This window comes from Bufo bufo, chromosome 4 (assembly GCF_905171765.1).
Source record: "Bufo bufo chromosome 4, aBufBuf1.1, whole genome shotgun sequence".
Taxonomy (NCBI): Eukaryota; Metazoa; Chordata; class Amphibia; order Anura; family Bufonidae; genus Bufo; species Bufo bufo.
The window spans coordinates 604908715-604926313 of NC_053392.1; the positions used below are offsets into that span (position 1 = coordinate 604908715).

A 17599-nucleotide genomic window follows, 5' to 3' on the forward strand; every position below is an offset into this window, starting at 1 on the left:
TCAATGGGGCCGCAAAAGAGGTGGACAGCAATTGGAGAGCATGCAATTGCGGGCGAGAATAGGCATTTTCTATGGTAGTGGCGGCCATGTGCACACACACTGGATGGTATCTGTGTTTTGCAGATCCCCAATTTGCGAAACGCAAAATCCTATGGTCTTCTGAGTGAGCCTTTATAATAAGTCAGCCGGGTAGTTTGTATGGTCTTTCCATGAATCCAGCGAAGCACTGTGGCTCCCATCGTGAACAGAAGCCATAATGCAGATGTGACCAGAGCCTAGCCTTTTTTGGCGACCTCATAGATTACTTGTTTTGCTCACTTTCCAGCTATTTTATTTCTCATCACTCAATTTGGTGATGTCATCCATAGTTCTGATTGCTTTGTATTTATTTCAGTAGTCTGTACGTATTTCCAAGTCCTTATACTGCAGCTTACTGACGTTATTTCTTGTTATTCCTCCTCTTTCCAGGTTCTTCACACTGTACGATTCTGGGGAGCGCAAGACCCTCCTTCCCCTGTATCACGAGAACGCCTGCTGCTCTTTTAGTTTACCCCACGTCGTCTATCCAAAAGCCTGGTGGGTGTTGTGGGTAACTTGGGTGTGGGTGACCTCTGTGGTAAAGGCATGACGTCTGTTTACAATAGGGCCCGTTGCTTAAAAGGGTATTCCCATCTGGGACATTTATGGCATATCAATAAGACATGCAGTAAATGTAAGGAAGGCGTTGGTCCTACCTCTGGGACCCTATTCTATCTCTGGAGTGGGGCCACGAAGTGAACAGAGAGCAAGCTGCGCATGCACGGCCACCTTCCATTCACCACTATGGGACTTTTGAACACAGCCACCTATTTTTACAAGTCCCATAGCGTTCACTTTGGGGGCCCCATGCTGCTCTAATTCTAATGGTTCCATTACACGGGATAACTACCTAGCAGATTGTCCGGAAGGAAACATTCACTAGCGAAGGAGACCGATGCATTTACATACAGCGATCTCCTCCACAGTATGGGGAGGAGCGATTGCTTTTGCCATCGCTCTTCCCCATAACGTCTTGTTGATTCCCAGCAGCAGATCATATTTACACAGCACGATCTGCCACTGGGAAACGATGATCATTTGTGCGGCACAAAAGATACAATTACCCGATCGGTTAATCAGCGGTGCATTTACACCGCCAGATCATCGCTAACCAGCGTTACTAGTAACGTTGGTAAGCGATGGTCTGTTCAATTGTCGGCCCGTGTAAAGGGTCCTTAAGTTCTTCATCCGTCCAATTTACATTGTTTTACATTTCCTCCCCGTTCTTAAAGGGTTTGTCCGGGTTCAGAGCTGAACACGGACATACCCTTATTTTCACCTAGGCAGCCCCCCTGAGGCTAGCATTGGAGCATCTCGTGCTCCGATGCGCTCCCTTGCCCTGCGTTAGATCGCGCAGGGCACGGGCTCTTTTTGTTTATCATAACACACTGCCGGGCAGAAGCTTCCGCCTGGCAGTGTGTTCGGTGACGTCAACGCCGGTTTACTGGCTAGGGCAGCGCTAAATCCCGCCCATCAGTGCTGGTGAAGTCACCGGGCTTCCTGGCAGCCCCATGGAGAGCCTAGATACATCACTGGAACTCCTGTCGTATATCTTCTATATAAAAAGAATCTTCATATAAAAGAGAAGATGAAAATATATATATATATATATATATATATACACACATATACAGTACAGACCAAAAGTTTGGACACACCTTCTCATTCAAAGAGTTTTCTTTATTTTCACGACTATGAAGGCATCAAAACTATGAATTAACACATGTGGAATTATATACATAACAAACAAGTGTGAAACAACTGAAAATATGTCATATTCTAGGTTCTTCAAAGTAGCCACCTTTTGCTTTGATTACTGCTTTGCACACTCTTGGCATTCTCTTGATGAGCTTCAAGAGGTAGTCACCTGAAATGGCCTTCCAACAGTCTTGAAGGAGTTCCCAGAGATGCTTAGCACTTGTTGGCCCTTTTGCCTTCACTCTGCGGTCCAGCTCACCCCAAACCATCTCGATTGGGTTCAGGTCCGCTGACTGTGGAGGCCAGGTCATCTGGCGCAGCACCCCATCACTCTCCTTCATGGTCAAATAGCCCTTACTTTCAAAGTTTTCCCAATTTTTCGGCTGACTGACTGACCTTCATTTCTTAAAGTAATGATGGCCACTCGTTTTTCTTTACTTAGCTGCTTTTTTCTTGCCATAATACAAATTCTAACAGTCTATTCAGTAGGACTATCAGCTGTGTATCCACCTGACTTCTCCTCAACGCCACTGATGGTCCCAACCCCATTTATAAGGCAAGAAATCCCACTTATTAAACCTGACAGGGCACACCTGTGAAGACCATTTCAGGGGACTACCTCTTGAAGCTCATCAAGAGAATGCCAAGAGTGTGCAAAGCAGTAATCAAAGCAAAAGGTGGCTACTTTGAAGAACCTAGAATATGACATATTTTCAGTTGTTTCACACTTGTTTGTTATGTATAAAATTCCACATGTGTTAATTCATAGTTTTTATGCCTTCAGTGTGAATCTACAATTTTCATAGTCATGAAAATAAAGAAAACTCTTTGAATGAGAAGGTGTGTCCAAACTTTTGGTCTGTACTGTAAATGGATATATATATATATATATATATATATATATATATATAGCTTGAAAAAGATAGGACTGCACTCCAGATAAAGTGAAAAATCAGTGGAGTTTTATTCACCCATAACTTTGGCAACTTAGCGACGTTTCGGCTCACAAGAGCCTTCTTCCAGCTAGGCTGGAAGAAGGCTCTTGTGAGCCGAAACGTCGCTAAGTTGCCAAAGTTATGGGTGAATAAAACTCCACTGATTTTTCACTTTATCTGGAGTGCAGTCCTATCTTTTTCAAGCCATATTGTTGGGGTATTGCCGCTGCCTCTGTGGATTTTGCACCCGACTCCTGGTGGTGCTCCCGCTGGACTTTTCTTCTATATATATATATATATATATATATATATAAAATAAAAATATATATGATCCTTCAGGCGGACATAAACGCCTCTAAGTTCTTTTATCGAGTGGTGGTGCTAACACACCCCTATCTCACCAGCACAGTATAACTTAGTTCAGTGTTTCCCAACCAGTGTGCCTCCAGCTGTTGCAAAACTACAACTCCCAGCATGCCCGCACAGCCAAAGGCTGTCCAGGCATTCTGGGAGTTGTAGTTTTGCAACAGCTGGAGGCACACTGGTTGGGAAACACTGACTTAGTTATTTATGACAACCAGTGTCATACATTTAACAAACAGACCAATAATTTATATACCAAGAGAAACTTAGGATCTTCTGTTCATCAAACAGGCTATAACAATAAAACACGGATTATACAGGAAAATAAATGTTATCCCTTGACTCTGTTTTCCTATGACCAATCAAAAATATATGATATTAATATGATAAAATATTCAGCTCAGCAATCAGACTATGGAAAATAACTTTCCAAGGGTTTAGTCCTCTTTTCAAATAATGTCAGATCTTCCATTAACAATATGCATCTTTGCTAAGAGAATAATCAGCATTATGGAGGCACCTAACACTATATATTCCCACAGTATGGGGACTCTTGGCTATATACCGAGAGAAATATCTTATTAATACCACTAGCAGTAAACACAATATACGTTACCGGGTCAAAGATAGACAGAGTTCAGATGGGACCAGTTCTCAAGAACTTTCCTAGTAGTCCAAAAAAATTATCCAAGTTTCTTCTGGTATAGTCTTCTTTCTGAGTTTTCTTTTTTTTCTTGATTGAATGGACGGATCATCTCTTGATACCCTGCACATGAGTAATTATTCCCCACCTTATCTAAGAATCCTCCCCTTTAGATTAGGGATTTCCAATCAGGTAAGGTGGGTGTATTTGCATGCTAATAGCACAATGATGTCATATTAACCCTTGACATGGTATAAAACAAATGATAAAATAATATAATCTTGTCCATCTGCCTCCAGATGGCACTGTGGTACTGCAGATGAATATCACAACCTTAAACATTAATTCTAAATACCTAATAATATGTTCACATGACCTTCTTAACCTCTTCAATATACATCATTAAAGGATAACTGTCACACTTAGACCCTAATTTCAATTTTCATATATGTAGTTACTAATAACATGATATTCCAGAATCAGTTACTATTAGACTGACTTACCCCGTATTTAATAAGATTCAGCCCTTAGCAACCAGTCTGCATAAAACTGCAATCTCACTATTCAGTTAAGATGGCCGCCACTGCCCTCACCCTGAGGCTAATCCCGCCTGCCCTCACTAGCCAGTAACAATAGCCCCCCAAAAGTGTCAGTAACTAGAGCCCTCCCCCCTAAAGGGTTAATCTCCTGCAGCACAAAGGGGTCCTCTTACCACATGTTGCTTTCATTTATACACTGAGCAGAAGGCAGATCTCCCTTCCCTGCTCTGCGCTGCTTCGACTCTACTTCTCCAGCTCTGCTGAGTGAGGGAGCGTCTGCCAAGCGCAGGGACAGGGAGAAGTGCACACAGCCCAGGCACTGATATCAGCTGCTGGGGAGGACCTGGCTTTATTTACTTACAGTCCCTGGCTGTCAGTAATCGGACCTTGCACGCAGCGTCCTCCGTCCTTCTATGAAGGACCATGCCTAGCAACTCTATTTTAAGCACAGGTAAAAGTAGGCAGTACAGGGGACAAAACTATGGAATTAAGGGGTAATTGAATACACAATGAAAAATTGAAATAGGGCCACCAAGGTGATATTAATCCCCACAATCCAATACTCCAAAAAAAAAAAAATACGACAGTTATACTTTAAGGAAGGTCTTTTCCTGACACTTTTAATTACCTATAACCTAGACTTGTTGGAGTCATTGTCTTCTCCTATCTTTTTGAATATATGTTAATTGATAACGATTTATAACGGCCTTGATACTCGGCATCGGGACTTGTATACTTTACTTATCTACATGGATGAAATAACATTTAACTCTTCTCAGAAATCCAATTACCAGAATATTACTTCAGTGTTTCTGTATCTTCTACAGGATACATTCTAATAGACACATACATGGTATAATATATATATATATAAATCGATACATTGTTACACATAAATGACACATTATACGAATTATTGGTTAAAATATGTTGTAAAACTAAATATACCATACAGAAATATATATATATAATATAATTATGAATATGTGAATTGAACCTCATACAGCAGGTGTGCCTTAAGGATATGAGTTCTTATTTCGTCATGGCTTATCCATGAAACAACATTGTTCCCTTCAGACAAACATGTCTGAGGAAGCTGGTGTACTCCCCATAGATAAACCCATATCTTTAGCAATAATTTTTAAAATACAATGTCCGTTCATGTTCACAATTATTCTTATATAAACTGAACTTGCCATGAACTCATCTTGGCTTCTTCAGCCACATAACAGAACTTTGGTTCAAGCTGATTTTATTCTTAAAGGCAATGAGCAATCATTTTGGCTATAAAATCATTAGACAAAATTGTATACTGATGAGAATGCACAACACTCCTAAAAATGCCTTTGCCCTGCGCGATTTAACGCAGGGCAAAGGAGAGCATCGGAGCATGAACTGCTCCGATGCTCAAGTCAGGGGGTCTGATGGGTGAAAATGGAGGTATGTCCGGGTTCAGCTCTGAACCCAGACAACCCCTTTAAGATCCCTGCTTGCTGTTGGTGAGCGAAAACTTTCCTGTTTACCTCCAGAGGCTGAAAAAAAAACTTGCACATTGTAACATACTGTGCATTTGTATCAGCCCCTGGATGTAAACAAAAATGTTCCTATTCGCTGACAAGCTGCAGAGTTCTAGAAAATGGAAACACATAGTACATTAAAAAGTTGCAGAACTCTTTAAAGCAGTGGTCCCCAACCTTTTTTGCACAAAGGACCGGTTTCATGCAGGACAAATTTCCCAGGGACCGGGTCGGGGGGGGGGGGGGGGTTCTGGGGTGGGCGGGGCTGACTGATTCACGCGCATAACAAAACACAAGGTGCATATTAAAATATATAACACTATATAATGACTATATAAACTGACTATGGTCTCTGCTGCACTGGTCTCTGCTGCACTGGTCTCTGCTGCACTGGTCTCTGCTGCACTGGTCCGTATTTTTCGCCCTATAAGATGCACCTAGTTTTAGAGGAGAACAATAAGAAAAAAATATTTTTCATTACACCTCAGGTCAGACCAGCAATCAGACCTCAGATCAGACCCCCAATGGCTCAGATCAACCCCCAAACCTTTAGCCATCTATCAGCCCCCAATGTCAGCCATAAACCCCCCCAATGTCAGCCATAAACCCCCCCAATGTCAGCCATAAACCCCCCCAATGTCAGCCATAAACCCCCCAATCTCAGCCATAAACCCCCCAATCTCAGCCATAAACCCCCATTAGCCCCTCATGTCAGCCATAAGCCCCCATTAGCCCCAATGTCAGCCATAAGCCCCTCATGTCAGCCATAAGCCCCCCCATTAGCCCCTCATGTCAGCCATAAGCCCCCCCCATTAGCCCCTCATGCCAGCCATAAACCCCGCCATTGGCCCCTCATGCCAGCCATAAGCCCCCCATTGGCCCCTCATGCCAGCCATAAGCCCCCCATTGGCCCCTCATGCCAGCCATAAGCCCCCCATTGTCCCCTCATGCCAGCCATAAGCCCCCCATTGGCCCCTCATGCCAGCCATAAGCCCCCCATTGGCCCCTCATGTCAGCCATAAGCCCCCATTAGCCCCTCATGTCAGCCATAAGCCCCCCCATTAGCCCCTCATGCCAGCCATAAGCCCCCCATTGGCCCCTCATGCCAGCCATAAGCCCCCCATTGGCCCCTCATGCCAGCCATAAGCCCCCCATTGGCCCCTCATGCCAGCCATAAGCCCCCCATTGGCCCCTCATGCCAGCCATAAGCCCCCATTAGCCCCTCATGTCAGCCATAAGCCCCCATTAGCCCCTCATGTCAGCCATAAGCCCCCCATTAGCCCCTCATGTCAGCCATTAGCCCCTCATGTCAGCCATAAGCCCCCCCCCATTAGCCCCTCATGTCAGCCATAAGCCCCCCCCATTAGCCCCTCATGCCAGCCATAAGCCCCCCCCATTAGCCCCTCATGCCAGCCATAAGCCCCCCATTGGCCCCTCATGCCAGCCATAAGCCCCCCATTGGCCCCTCATGTCAGCCATAAGCCCCCCATTGGCCCCTCATGTCAGCCATAAGCCCCCCATTAGCCCCTCATGTCAGCCATTAGCCCCTCATGTCAGCCATAAGCCCCCCATTAGCCCCTCATGTCAGCCATAAGCCCCCCATTAGCCCTTCATGTCAGCCATAAGCCCCCATTAGCCCCTCATGTCAGCCATAGGTCCCCATTAGCCCCTCATGTCAGCCATAAGCCCCCCATTAGCCCCTCATGTCAGTCATAAGCCCCCCATTAGCCCCTCATGCCAGCCCCATGTCCCCCAGGTCAGCCTTGAGCCCCCAGTGCAAATAAAATAAAATAAAAAAAACACTTACCTCTCCTGCTCCTGGTCACCATCGCGATCCTCTTCATTCTGCTGTCGGCTCTGGCTGTGTATAGCGGCGCACAGCGTGAGGTCACAGAGAGACCTCACACTGTGCGCAGCCCTGCACAGCCGATAGCCGAGCCGTGGACCAGGAAGCGGTGAGTACAGATCCTTCACCGCTCCCTGGTCCTTCTGTACTAATGAAGCGCTTACATAATGGAAGCGCTTCATTAGTACAGAGTTAAAGACGGCCCTGATCGCCGCGGCCCGGCTAACAATCCTCCACGGCCCGGTCCTGGGCCGCGGCCCGGCGGTTGGGGACCGCTGCTTTAAAGGGTTTTCAAGGAATTTACACATATGATCAGGTGTGATTGGTGGGGGTTCTGATCTGATACCCCCCAGTCAGCAGAATATAGTGTGTTGGGGGGGGTGTAGTTGTAACTGGATCAGCGCTGTAACTGAGCTCCGTCTGTCTGTGTTCAGCTTTAGTCAGATGAAAGAGTACTGGAAAGAGAACCGGAACCTCCTCCGAGTGAAGAGACCAGGTATGGACATGTATATAGGCCATGCTCATGCGTCCTGCTGGGAAAAATTCCTATAGATTGATGTGCAATTCAGGAAAGTTAAGTGAGCCTTGCTTAGTGCTTGTTGCTGCACCCTGTGGGTGACCTCCTTTCTCCCCCATCCAGGATCATATTTGATTTTATTTTTTTATTTAAAGGGCTACAGATATTCAGGTGTCAGACCCCCACTGATCCGATATTGATGACCTATCCTGAGCTATTTCAGGAGGGGGCTGAAAACTATACAGTGTACAAAGCGGAGGCAAAAGGCTCTGTAAACTGCATGGTTTCTGGCACCAGCATACTGCAGCTCAGCTCTGATTCACATGAATAGTTGCTGAGCTCCAGTACCGGGCACAACCACTACACAGTGTACGGCGCTGTCTGCTCCCAGCCCTGCACACTCTAGAACAGTGGGGGCGAACCTATGGCACGTGTGCCAGTGGCGGCACTCTGAGCCCTCTCTGTGGGTCACTGCAGCTGATTATTGGGGTGTTCTAGGGTCAGACCCCCAAATCTGATATTGATATTGTTTTTTGCAGTTTAAATTTATAATTTGTTATAGTTACTGTCATTTATTAGAGGGATACTGTTATTAGAGACAATTATTCATCTCTCATCTGTATATTATGTATCAATTTATATATTATCTATTTATGTTATGTATTTATTATGAATGTATTATTATTTACCACTTTATTAACCTTTCATTTTATTGTCTAGACCTGAGGCGCCGGCTGATAAAGTATAACGGGTTGCAGGTGGTCGGCTTTCTCTGCAATCTCCCGAAAACCGAGCACGACCTGCCGTCCATGACGCTGGATGTCAGTTTCCAGACTGTAAGTCTCACGTTCTCTCCGCTGGGACGATGTCCAATTCTCATCTCAGCGCAGGAGTTTTTTTTTTGGAATTTCCTCGGGTGAGATTACTGTTCTCACCCCTGACTGCAAAGTCCTCTACTGAGACGCGTCTGAATTCCAGAGAACATGTTAGAGAGTGTTGTAATCCGGGGAGAAGGATAGCCTGGCATCTGCGGAATCGGAGTACTTCACATTCACATTGTGTTTGGGATAACAAAGGCAAACGATAATAAATCTGGCATCTGCCGGGCTGATACATGTCGCTATACTTTCTCTTTTTAAAAATGTTGGCACATCATGGCATACAGCTGCACGTCTGAGGCATCGCCGGAGGCATCAGTCAAATGAATGCGTAAGCGTAATGTAACTAGAACAGTGATTCGACATGGAAGCCCTGTGACCAGCTCTCATCATTGGAGGAACCCCGCTGTCATTGTAACCTTACATTATATCCCATTTAACTCCTTGAAGACCAACCTTTTTTTCAATTTATTTTCCCATTATTTTTTTAAGCATTTTTATGTATAGTTTTCTTGTATTTTTTTTGTGCTCTTGCACATTTTATTGCACCAAAAAAAAAAATTTTTTGCATTGCTGCATACAAAGACTAATCATATATAAATATATATATATATATATATATATATATATATATAAATATATATAATTTTTATTTTTATTTTTTACATTTTTCGATGGCCAAAGCTATTGTATAGTGGCTGTGCACATAGGCCATGAGACCAATGACCGTTATGTCCTTGACCTAGGAAGAGGCCTCTTCAAACAGCTGATGGGGGAGGGGGGGGGAGGGGAGTGTTGTTGGGAATCGTAAAAGCATTAATGCCTGTCAGTATTACACTTTCCAGCTAACCCATAAGTGCCATTGAGTCATGGGGAGCTGATGGGGTGTCCACAGGGACCTCCTTCCTCTTTCAATCCCCTTAGATGCTGCAGTTGTTAGTGATTGTGGCATTTAAGGGGTCAAAGGGTGGGAACAAAGATTGAAATGTTCTGCAGAATGTGCATCTCCTGTGTGTGAACATGACATGAAAGGTGTGAGGTGTACGGAGGAGGTTCCGGGCTCTGTGTATGAATGTAGGCTGTCTTTAGACTCTTGCCCTTCACTGCTGACACGTTTCATGTATATTATCCACTGGTTCTCTCCTCAGACGTCTCTCATGTGTTTCACCGTTGAAGGAAAATTTAAGGAAGGTGAGTTTTTGTCCGCAAATGTTCAGTAACTAACAATGTGTAAGTGGCTGCAGAAGACCTCGGATGCCTCTTCTCTCAGTACATCAGCCGGATCGGGCAGGCTACAAAAGCATCGGCAAATGGAATCGGGCTGAAAACATATCCCAGGCGTGGCCTGCTCACACAGCTGAGAGTCTGTTACAGTTTATCAGCTGCCTATTGTTAACAGCTGTGCTGCTGTGTTTGTTGGACGTGATGAGGTTGTCTTTTTCAAGAATGTTCTGATTCACTGACAACAAGCAGAAATGTCAAGGAATTGAAACTGCCAGGTGCTTGCTTATGACACTCCTATTTACCTCTGACCCAGATAGTACCTCCCTGCTGTGCAGAATCTCCAGTCCACAACTTGTCCCCTCCGTACATCTCTGACCTCATCTCCTGATACCCCCACATGTAATCTCCAGTCCACAACCTGTCCTCTCCATACATCTCTGACCTCATCTCCTGATACCCCCCACATGTAATCTCCAGTCCACAACCTGTCCCCTCCATACATCTCTGACCTCCTCTCCTGATACCTCCCCACATGTAATCTCCAGTCCACAACCTGTCCCCTCCATACATCTCTGACCTCATCTCCTGATACCTCCCCACATGTAATCTCCAGTCCACAACCTGTCCTCTCCATACATCTCTGACCTCATCTCCTGATACCCCCACATGTAATCTCCAGTCCACAACCTGTCCTCTCCATACATCTCTGACCTCATCTCCTGATACCTCCCCACATGTAATCTCCAGTCCACAACCTGTCCCCTCCATACATCTCTGACCTCATCTCCTGATACCTCCCCACATGTAATCTCCAGTCCACAACCTGTCCTCTCCATACATCTCTGACCTCATCTCCTGATACCCCCCACATGTAATCTCCAGTCTACAACCTGTCCTCTCCATACATCTCTGACCTCATCTCCTGATACCCCCACATGTAATCTCCAGTCCACAACCTGTCCTCTCCATAAATGTCTGACCTCATCTCCTGATACCTCCCTACATGTAATCTCCAGTCCACAACCTGTCCCCTCCATACATCTCTGACCTCATCTCCTGATACCCTCACATGTAATCTCCAGTCCACAACCTGTCCTCTCCATACATCTCAGACCTCATCTCCTGATACCTCCCCACATGTAATCTCCAGTCCACAACCTGTCCTCTCCATACATCTCTGACCTCATCTCCTGATACCTCCCCACATGTAATCTCCAGTCCACAACCTGTCCCCTCCATACATCTCTGACCTCCTCTCCTGATACCTCCCTACATGTAATCTCCAGTCCACAACCTGTCCTCTCCATACATCTCTGACCTCATCTCCTGATACCTCCCCACATGTAATCTCCAGTCCGCAACCTGTCCTCTCCATACATCTCTGACCTCATCTCCTGATACCCCTCACATGTAATCTCCAGTCCACAACCTGTCCCCTCCATACATCTCTGACCTCATCTCCTGATACCCCCCACATGTAATATCCAGTCCACAACCTGTCCCCTCCATACATCTCTGACCTCATCTCCTGATGCCCCCCACATGTAATCTCCAGTCCACAACCTGTCCCCTCCATACATCTCTGACCTCCTCTCCTGATACCTCCCTACATGTAATCTCCAGTGCACAACCTGTCCTCTCCATACATCTCTGACCTCATCTCCTGATACCTCCCCACATGTAATCTCCAGTCCACAACCTGTCCTCTCCATACATCTCTGACCTCATCTCCTGATACCTCCCCACATGTAATCTCCAGTCCACAACCTGTCCTCTTCCATACATTTCTGACCTCATCTCCTGATACCCCCACATGTAATCTCCAGTCCAGAACCTGTCCTCTCCATACATCTCTGACCTCATCTGATACCTCCCCACACGTTGCAGTTGCAAAAAGCCATTCATAGTGAAATCAGGTGACTCCAAATCTGACTTCAAAATAGAATATGACATAATGTTCAAAAACACATTATAAAAGCCACGATTTTACTACAGAACACGTGTTAGTACTAATTATTATACACAAGCCATTTATGAAAGATTCATGGAAAAGCAGAGGTGACATTTGGCTTACCGACTCCATAGCCCTGGTTAACCCTTTCATGACCGGGCCCAAAAAAGGCCTGAATGTCCACGGAACTTTTTGTGATTTTGTGTACGTGGTGGTTTAGTGACCCTAGCTTTTTTATTTGCTTGACTAGCAAAATAATTTTTGCGTTTTCATATCTAACATGTATAGGTTTGAGCGAACGGAGCGACTATGGTGACGGTTTCTATTAGCAACTGTCCCCTCCATTTAAAAGACCTCTGAAGGACAGACTTTTTTAAACTTTTTTTTAAAACTTTTTCCACTGTAACTGGGGCATCTACAGGAGCCCCAGTTTTAAGGGAAAACAGCCCACACATGACATGACACACAGGCAAAGCTGATCGGGGTCTCCTTAGACCCTGGAGCTCAGCTCCTGCCCCAGACGTGACTGCCGGGACTAACAGAGGAAGCGGCTCTGCTGCTTCCTGCTCTCCCCCCTGTGCTCGTGCAGAGCAGTCCTCCCAGCACAGGAGATGGCAGAAGCGGTAATAAACCTCTCCTGTCTTCTCCTCAGGGTCCCCATTGTGTCTATCTTCACGGGGCATGTGCAGATAAGATGTATATACCCAGTGGGCGGTCGGGAAGGGGTTAAAGTCTGATGTGGGAATAAATTAGTTTAGAAGATAATTTAGTAGAGGGAGACTCTGGAGACCAAGTGTCAGATAAGCTAGTCTGATGGATTTTACGGTGAACGCTTTCTGCAGCTGCCATGTACTGTGAAACGCAGAAGCTGCAGAAGCCAAACGGTGCAAAATTGTTAACAAAACTTATTGCAGAGGTGCTTTTCAGACAAAAAATACATGGATTTAAGTAATAACCAATGCCCGCAAATCTGTCTATAGCCTATAATCTCTATATTATAAATAGAGCTTTTAACTTAAAAAAATAATACGTGTCTATGGACTGACTTTCTCCTGACAGTAGACGTGAGCTCCCAGAAGACCCTCTTCATCCTCTTCAGAAGAACCTTCATCATCGTCCCAGCCTCAGAAGACAGGTATGAGAAAAGACCCCTGTTCATGTGGCGTCTTGTGCTATTCCAGTCAGACATTTATCTTCTGCTGAGGTACAACAACCCATAGGAGCCACTGTTCCTCCATGGGACTTGTCACCCAACTTTCCGCATAACCTGAATGTCATATACATCTGCTGTTACATTCCGTTCCTTGGTCATTCTCGTTTACAAACTGCAGGTTGTACTCGGAGGATACGTCCACCGGTGCGACCATTTACTACAACGCATCTAAAGTGAAGTAACATTGTAAAAAAAAATAAAAAATTTGTAAAAGATTTTCTTTGCAGACCTGTGTCTCCATGGTAACAGACTACATACAATCCCTGTGTAGTCTGACCCTGCAGTCATGCTCTTCTCACTTCTGTTTTCCCTCTACTTCTTGTTAGCGTAACCAGATGTGTGTAAGTAGAAGTAGGGTGTACAATAGCGGAGTTTAACCGCAGGGTATAATGCACAGGGTTTGTTTGTAGTCTGTAACCATGGAGACACAAGTGTGCATAGGAGCTGCATACACAAAACTGGACATTTTCCATCAAAACTGATTATGGAGTTGTTTAATGTGTTACACACTGAAACTTAAAGGGGTTGTCCAGGTTTTGCACAAGTCACTGCCCTTAGGGACACATCACCACTGAGGCCAGTCATGGGCTGCAGCAGCGCACCTGACTCTGTCAGTGCGTGATGTTTACATGCGAGGACCAGAAGGCTAGTGAAGACAGCCCGGGATTCAGAGCCTAAATGTAGTGGCAGAGAGTAGGTAAGTATAGATCTCTTCACAGGTCTGGCTGTGGGAGGAGGACATAAAAAAAAAAAAAAAGCTTTAAGGCTCTTGCACAAGACCGTATATATTTTGTGGTCCGCAAAAAATACAGATGACATCCGCGTGCATTCCGTATTATGCGGAACGGAACAGCTGTCCCCTGATAGAACGGTCCTATCCTTGTCCCTAATAGGACATGTTCTATTTTTATTGCAGAACGGACATATGGAAACAGAATGCACACGGAGTAACTTCTGGACACGGAGAGAAAATACGTTGGCGTGCATGAGCCCTTAACCAGATCCCGACCGCACGTAGGCTATAAATGTCCGGGCGGTAGTTCTTCATTGCTGCTGGAATGGGGGATCGGCTGTCAGTGACAGCAGGGCTCCCCATAGAGAAGACCATCCCTGCCTTCTCCATCGCTCTATACGCCATGCTATACGCCACAACGAGCGCTGTGTATAGATATCAGGAAGCAGCAGTGCCACTTCCTGCTCCGATCCCAGTGGTCATGTGATCACCAGGGGTCGGGAGTCTGCGAGAGCTGCTGGGTGTTATCAGACCCTGATAAGCTCTGGGGAGATGTAGTACAGCCCTGTACATATGCTCTGGGGGCTGTATTTCCCCTGTAGCCCCAGTTACAGGGGAAATCAGAAATAAATGTAAAGTTGAATGTCCCCCAAATGTACAAAGTATAAAAAATCAATAGCCCCGCCCCCAGAAACCATGAGTCAGGCGTCCCATATATCAAAATCATTATGGAAAGGGGACATAAGAAAACAAAATTTTAGTGTCAAGTTTTTGCTGTTTAACAAAAAAAACATGAAAAACATTCTTCCTTTTTTTGCATTTTTCTGGTTATAAATAAAAATAAGAAAATAGTAAAATAAAAATGACGTTAAAATAAAGCAGCACAATTGCATGACAGCAAGCAGAGATCTTGAAAGAGCTTCCTGAAATCCGGTGTACATGTAGAATCCTGGTGGTTTCAGTCATTTGATTCCCTCTTTTTGTCTTTTTTTTTCAGAGCTCAGATATTAAACGATCAGATGGTTATACTCGATTCATACGTCGATCCGCAAGAAACGTCTTCGTGTGTAGCCTCCAAGTCCGTCCTGGCGGTCTGTGATCAAACCCTGCCCCCGGCCTCTGCTGACGCCGTCAGTGCCTTCTCTAAATACACGGGGATGAAACGTGACTGGGCTCTCAAGTGAGTGTGGAGGATCTTCTGCTCGTGCTGATTGGTCGGGTAGAACTTTATATTTTTTTTATGCAGTTTTTTTTGCATCTTTTTTTCAAGGCAGGTAGCTTTACTTTTTATTTTCACATTTTTGTGATTTAACTTGTCTCCAGATTATATCTGAGCGCTAGCTATCTAAGACAGTCCCATAGAAAGTGAATGGAGCGGTAGTGCACATGGGAGGATACCGGACTCCTGTCCTCAATCGGTCGCTGTTCCAGCAGTCAGACCTCCAGCCCCCCACAAACCGATCAGGCACTTATCCCCTATCCTGTACATAGAGCATAGTTTAAAGGCTGTGGACACCTTCGGGGACATTTTTTTTAATGATTGCATTTTACTTTTTTTGGGCTAAAATCATTTTTTTTATTTGGTCTTTGTTAAGAGTGTTCAGCCGTTTCTAAGGCTACTTTCACACTTGCGTTCGGAGCGGATCCGTCTGGTGTCTACATTGTAAGTCTGGACGGATCCGTTTGGCTCCGCACGGCCAGGCGGACACCCGAACGCTGCAAGCTGAGCAGAACGGAGGTCAAACGGTGCCAGACCGAGGCATTCTGAGCGGATCCGCATCCGTTCGGGGCCGCTTGTGAGAGCCCTCAGACGGAGCTCACAAGCGGAACCCCGAACGCAAGTGTGAAAGTAGCCTTAGTTACAGGGTTAAAAACCAACAGGCACTCGATCACCGGGAACTGTCTCAAAAAATATTTATTACACTCAAATGAAATACAAATAAAACCAACATATAAATTGCTACTTTCTCATCTGCTTCAGCAGTAGTTATACAATTACGAGGATGCAGCACTGATTCTTTATCCTTTGTATACCATATATCTCCTATATCACAAAATCACACATGAGTGGTTGGATATGGTGGTTTTCCTGTCCCACTCAGTATGGCTGGTGTAGCTGAGAAGTGCAGGAATCCATACCATCCAACACCTATGTACTGTGGAATCCAAAAGAAAAATATGTCATTAATACCACTCTTATTTCATTTGAACTTCCAGAAGTATATATATCAATAAAACGCACATACAATATCCCTCCCAAGAAAATGTCCCAAATTATGTCAATAATTGAATCCTTTTGTATTCCTATTCAATAATCATGATTATAAAAATATTGGAGTCCGAGCGTTCATAAATCAATAGGGATGATTAGTATGAAAAGAATCAGTGTCCGTGATTATTATTGTAAATCAATGTTCATAATTGTTAAAAAATATTTAAATATTCAGATGTTCAGACAGTTTTTTTTGTCATCTGTATATTTTTATGTGGGTCCCCCCACGCCGGGCTGAGCGGGTGTCTGTCACACCTTGCCACCACTGGTAGGGGTTTCGTTCCTGGAATGGAACACCCTTTTCTTTCCGCTCCTTCCTCTAGCTGGATTGCTGACCATCTTTCCCTTCGGTCTACTCGACCAGTAGCAATGGGTTGTATAGCTACGGAATCCAGAATCTATTTTTTTCCACGGAGAGTATTGTCTTATCTTGGTCATCTGCCCTTCCGGGCAGTGTCTACGTATAGTCAATATATGTCACTTATGGGGCTTTCCATCACCGGTGATGCTCACATCGTTTATTTTGCTTCTACCTTTATCCGAGGTATTGGTTCTTTGACCTGCAGTTGGGCACGCCTGGCTCAGGAAAAAAAAAATTCTCAGTAGTTTCTCAAGCAGCTTCTCTTGCTAGAAGTCTCCCCACAAGCCCGATGGCTCTAGGGGCATTAGTCTACCAATTTACCACTTCCTAAGGGGTGTTCTTTTACCCAGAGGAGGATCCTGCGAACCTGGATTTTGGTTCCGCTTCCACAGTTGTGGCCTGCAACCGGCTTCGTCCCAACGATCTGTAGATCGCTGGAGGCGTTTCAGGGACAAACAAGCCCTCCCTCTGGGACTTCTTCTTCTCCTTTTTATTTCTAGGAAGGCGGCATTCCGGGTGGCGGGATCCTCCATCCGGCGGCTTTCCGAGTTGATAGCGTCTTCTTGTACGTCCATTTGTCCTTTGTCATTTGCATCAGACAGTGCTCCACCCAGTATCTTCTTTCTTGCAGAAGGTAGTCGCCGCTTTCCAGGTCATCTCAGACATAGTTTGCTCTTCGTTCTCTCTCGTATTTTTAAGGGCGGGCTCTCCATCAGCCATCTAATTTGGCCTCTGAGATTTGCTGGTCCGTATCTAGCGCGTTCTGCTGTACGGACTATTACCTGGTTCTCTTGGAGGTCCTTGTCATAGTTGACGACTTCCAATGGGATG

The 17599-nt window shown here is 45.1% G+C and overlaps 1 protein-coding gene across 1 annotated transcript in view; it reads left to right on the top strand.

The window, feature by feature from the left end:
* Positions 1-17599, top strand: part of LOC120999352 (nuclear RNA export factor 1-like) — a 63363-nt gene that overhangs the window by 40037 nt on the left and 5727 nt on the right. The window contains exons 12-17 of the mRNA XM_040430220.1: positions 469-576; positions 8054-8115; positions 8857-8972; positions 10163-10205; positions 13249-13324; positions 15133-15315. Of these exons, the coding sequence (XP_040286154.1) occupies positions 469-576; positions 8054-8115; positions 8857-8972; positions 10163-10205; positions 13249-13324; positions 15133-15315 (588 nt within the window). The remainder of the gene's footprint in view (positions 1-468; positions 577-8053; positions 8116-8856; positions 8973-10162; positions 10206-13248; positions 13325-15132; positions 15316-17599) is intronic.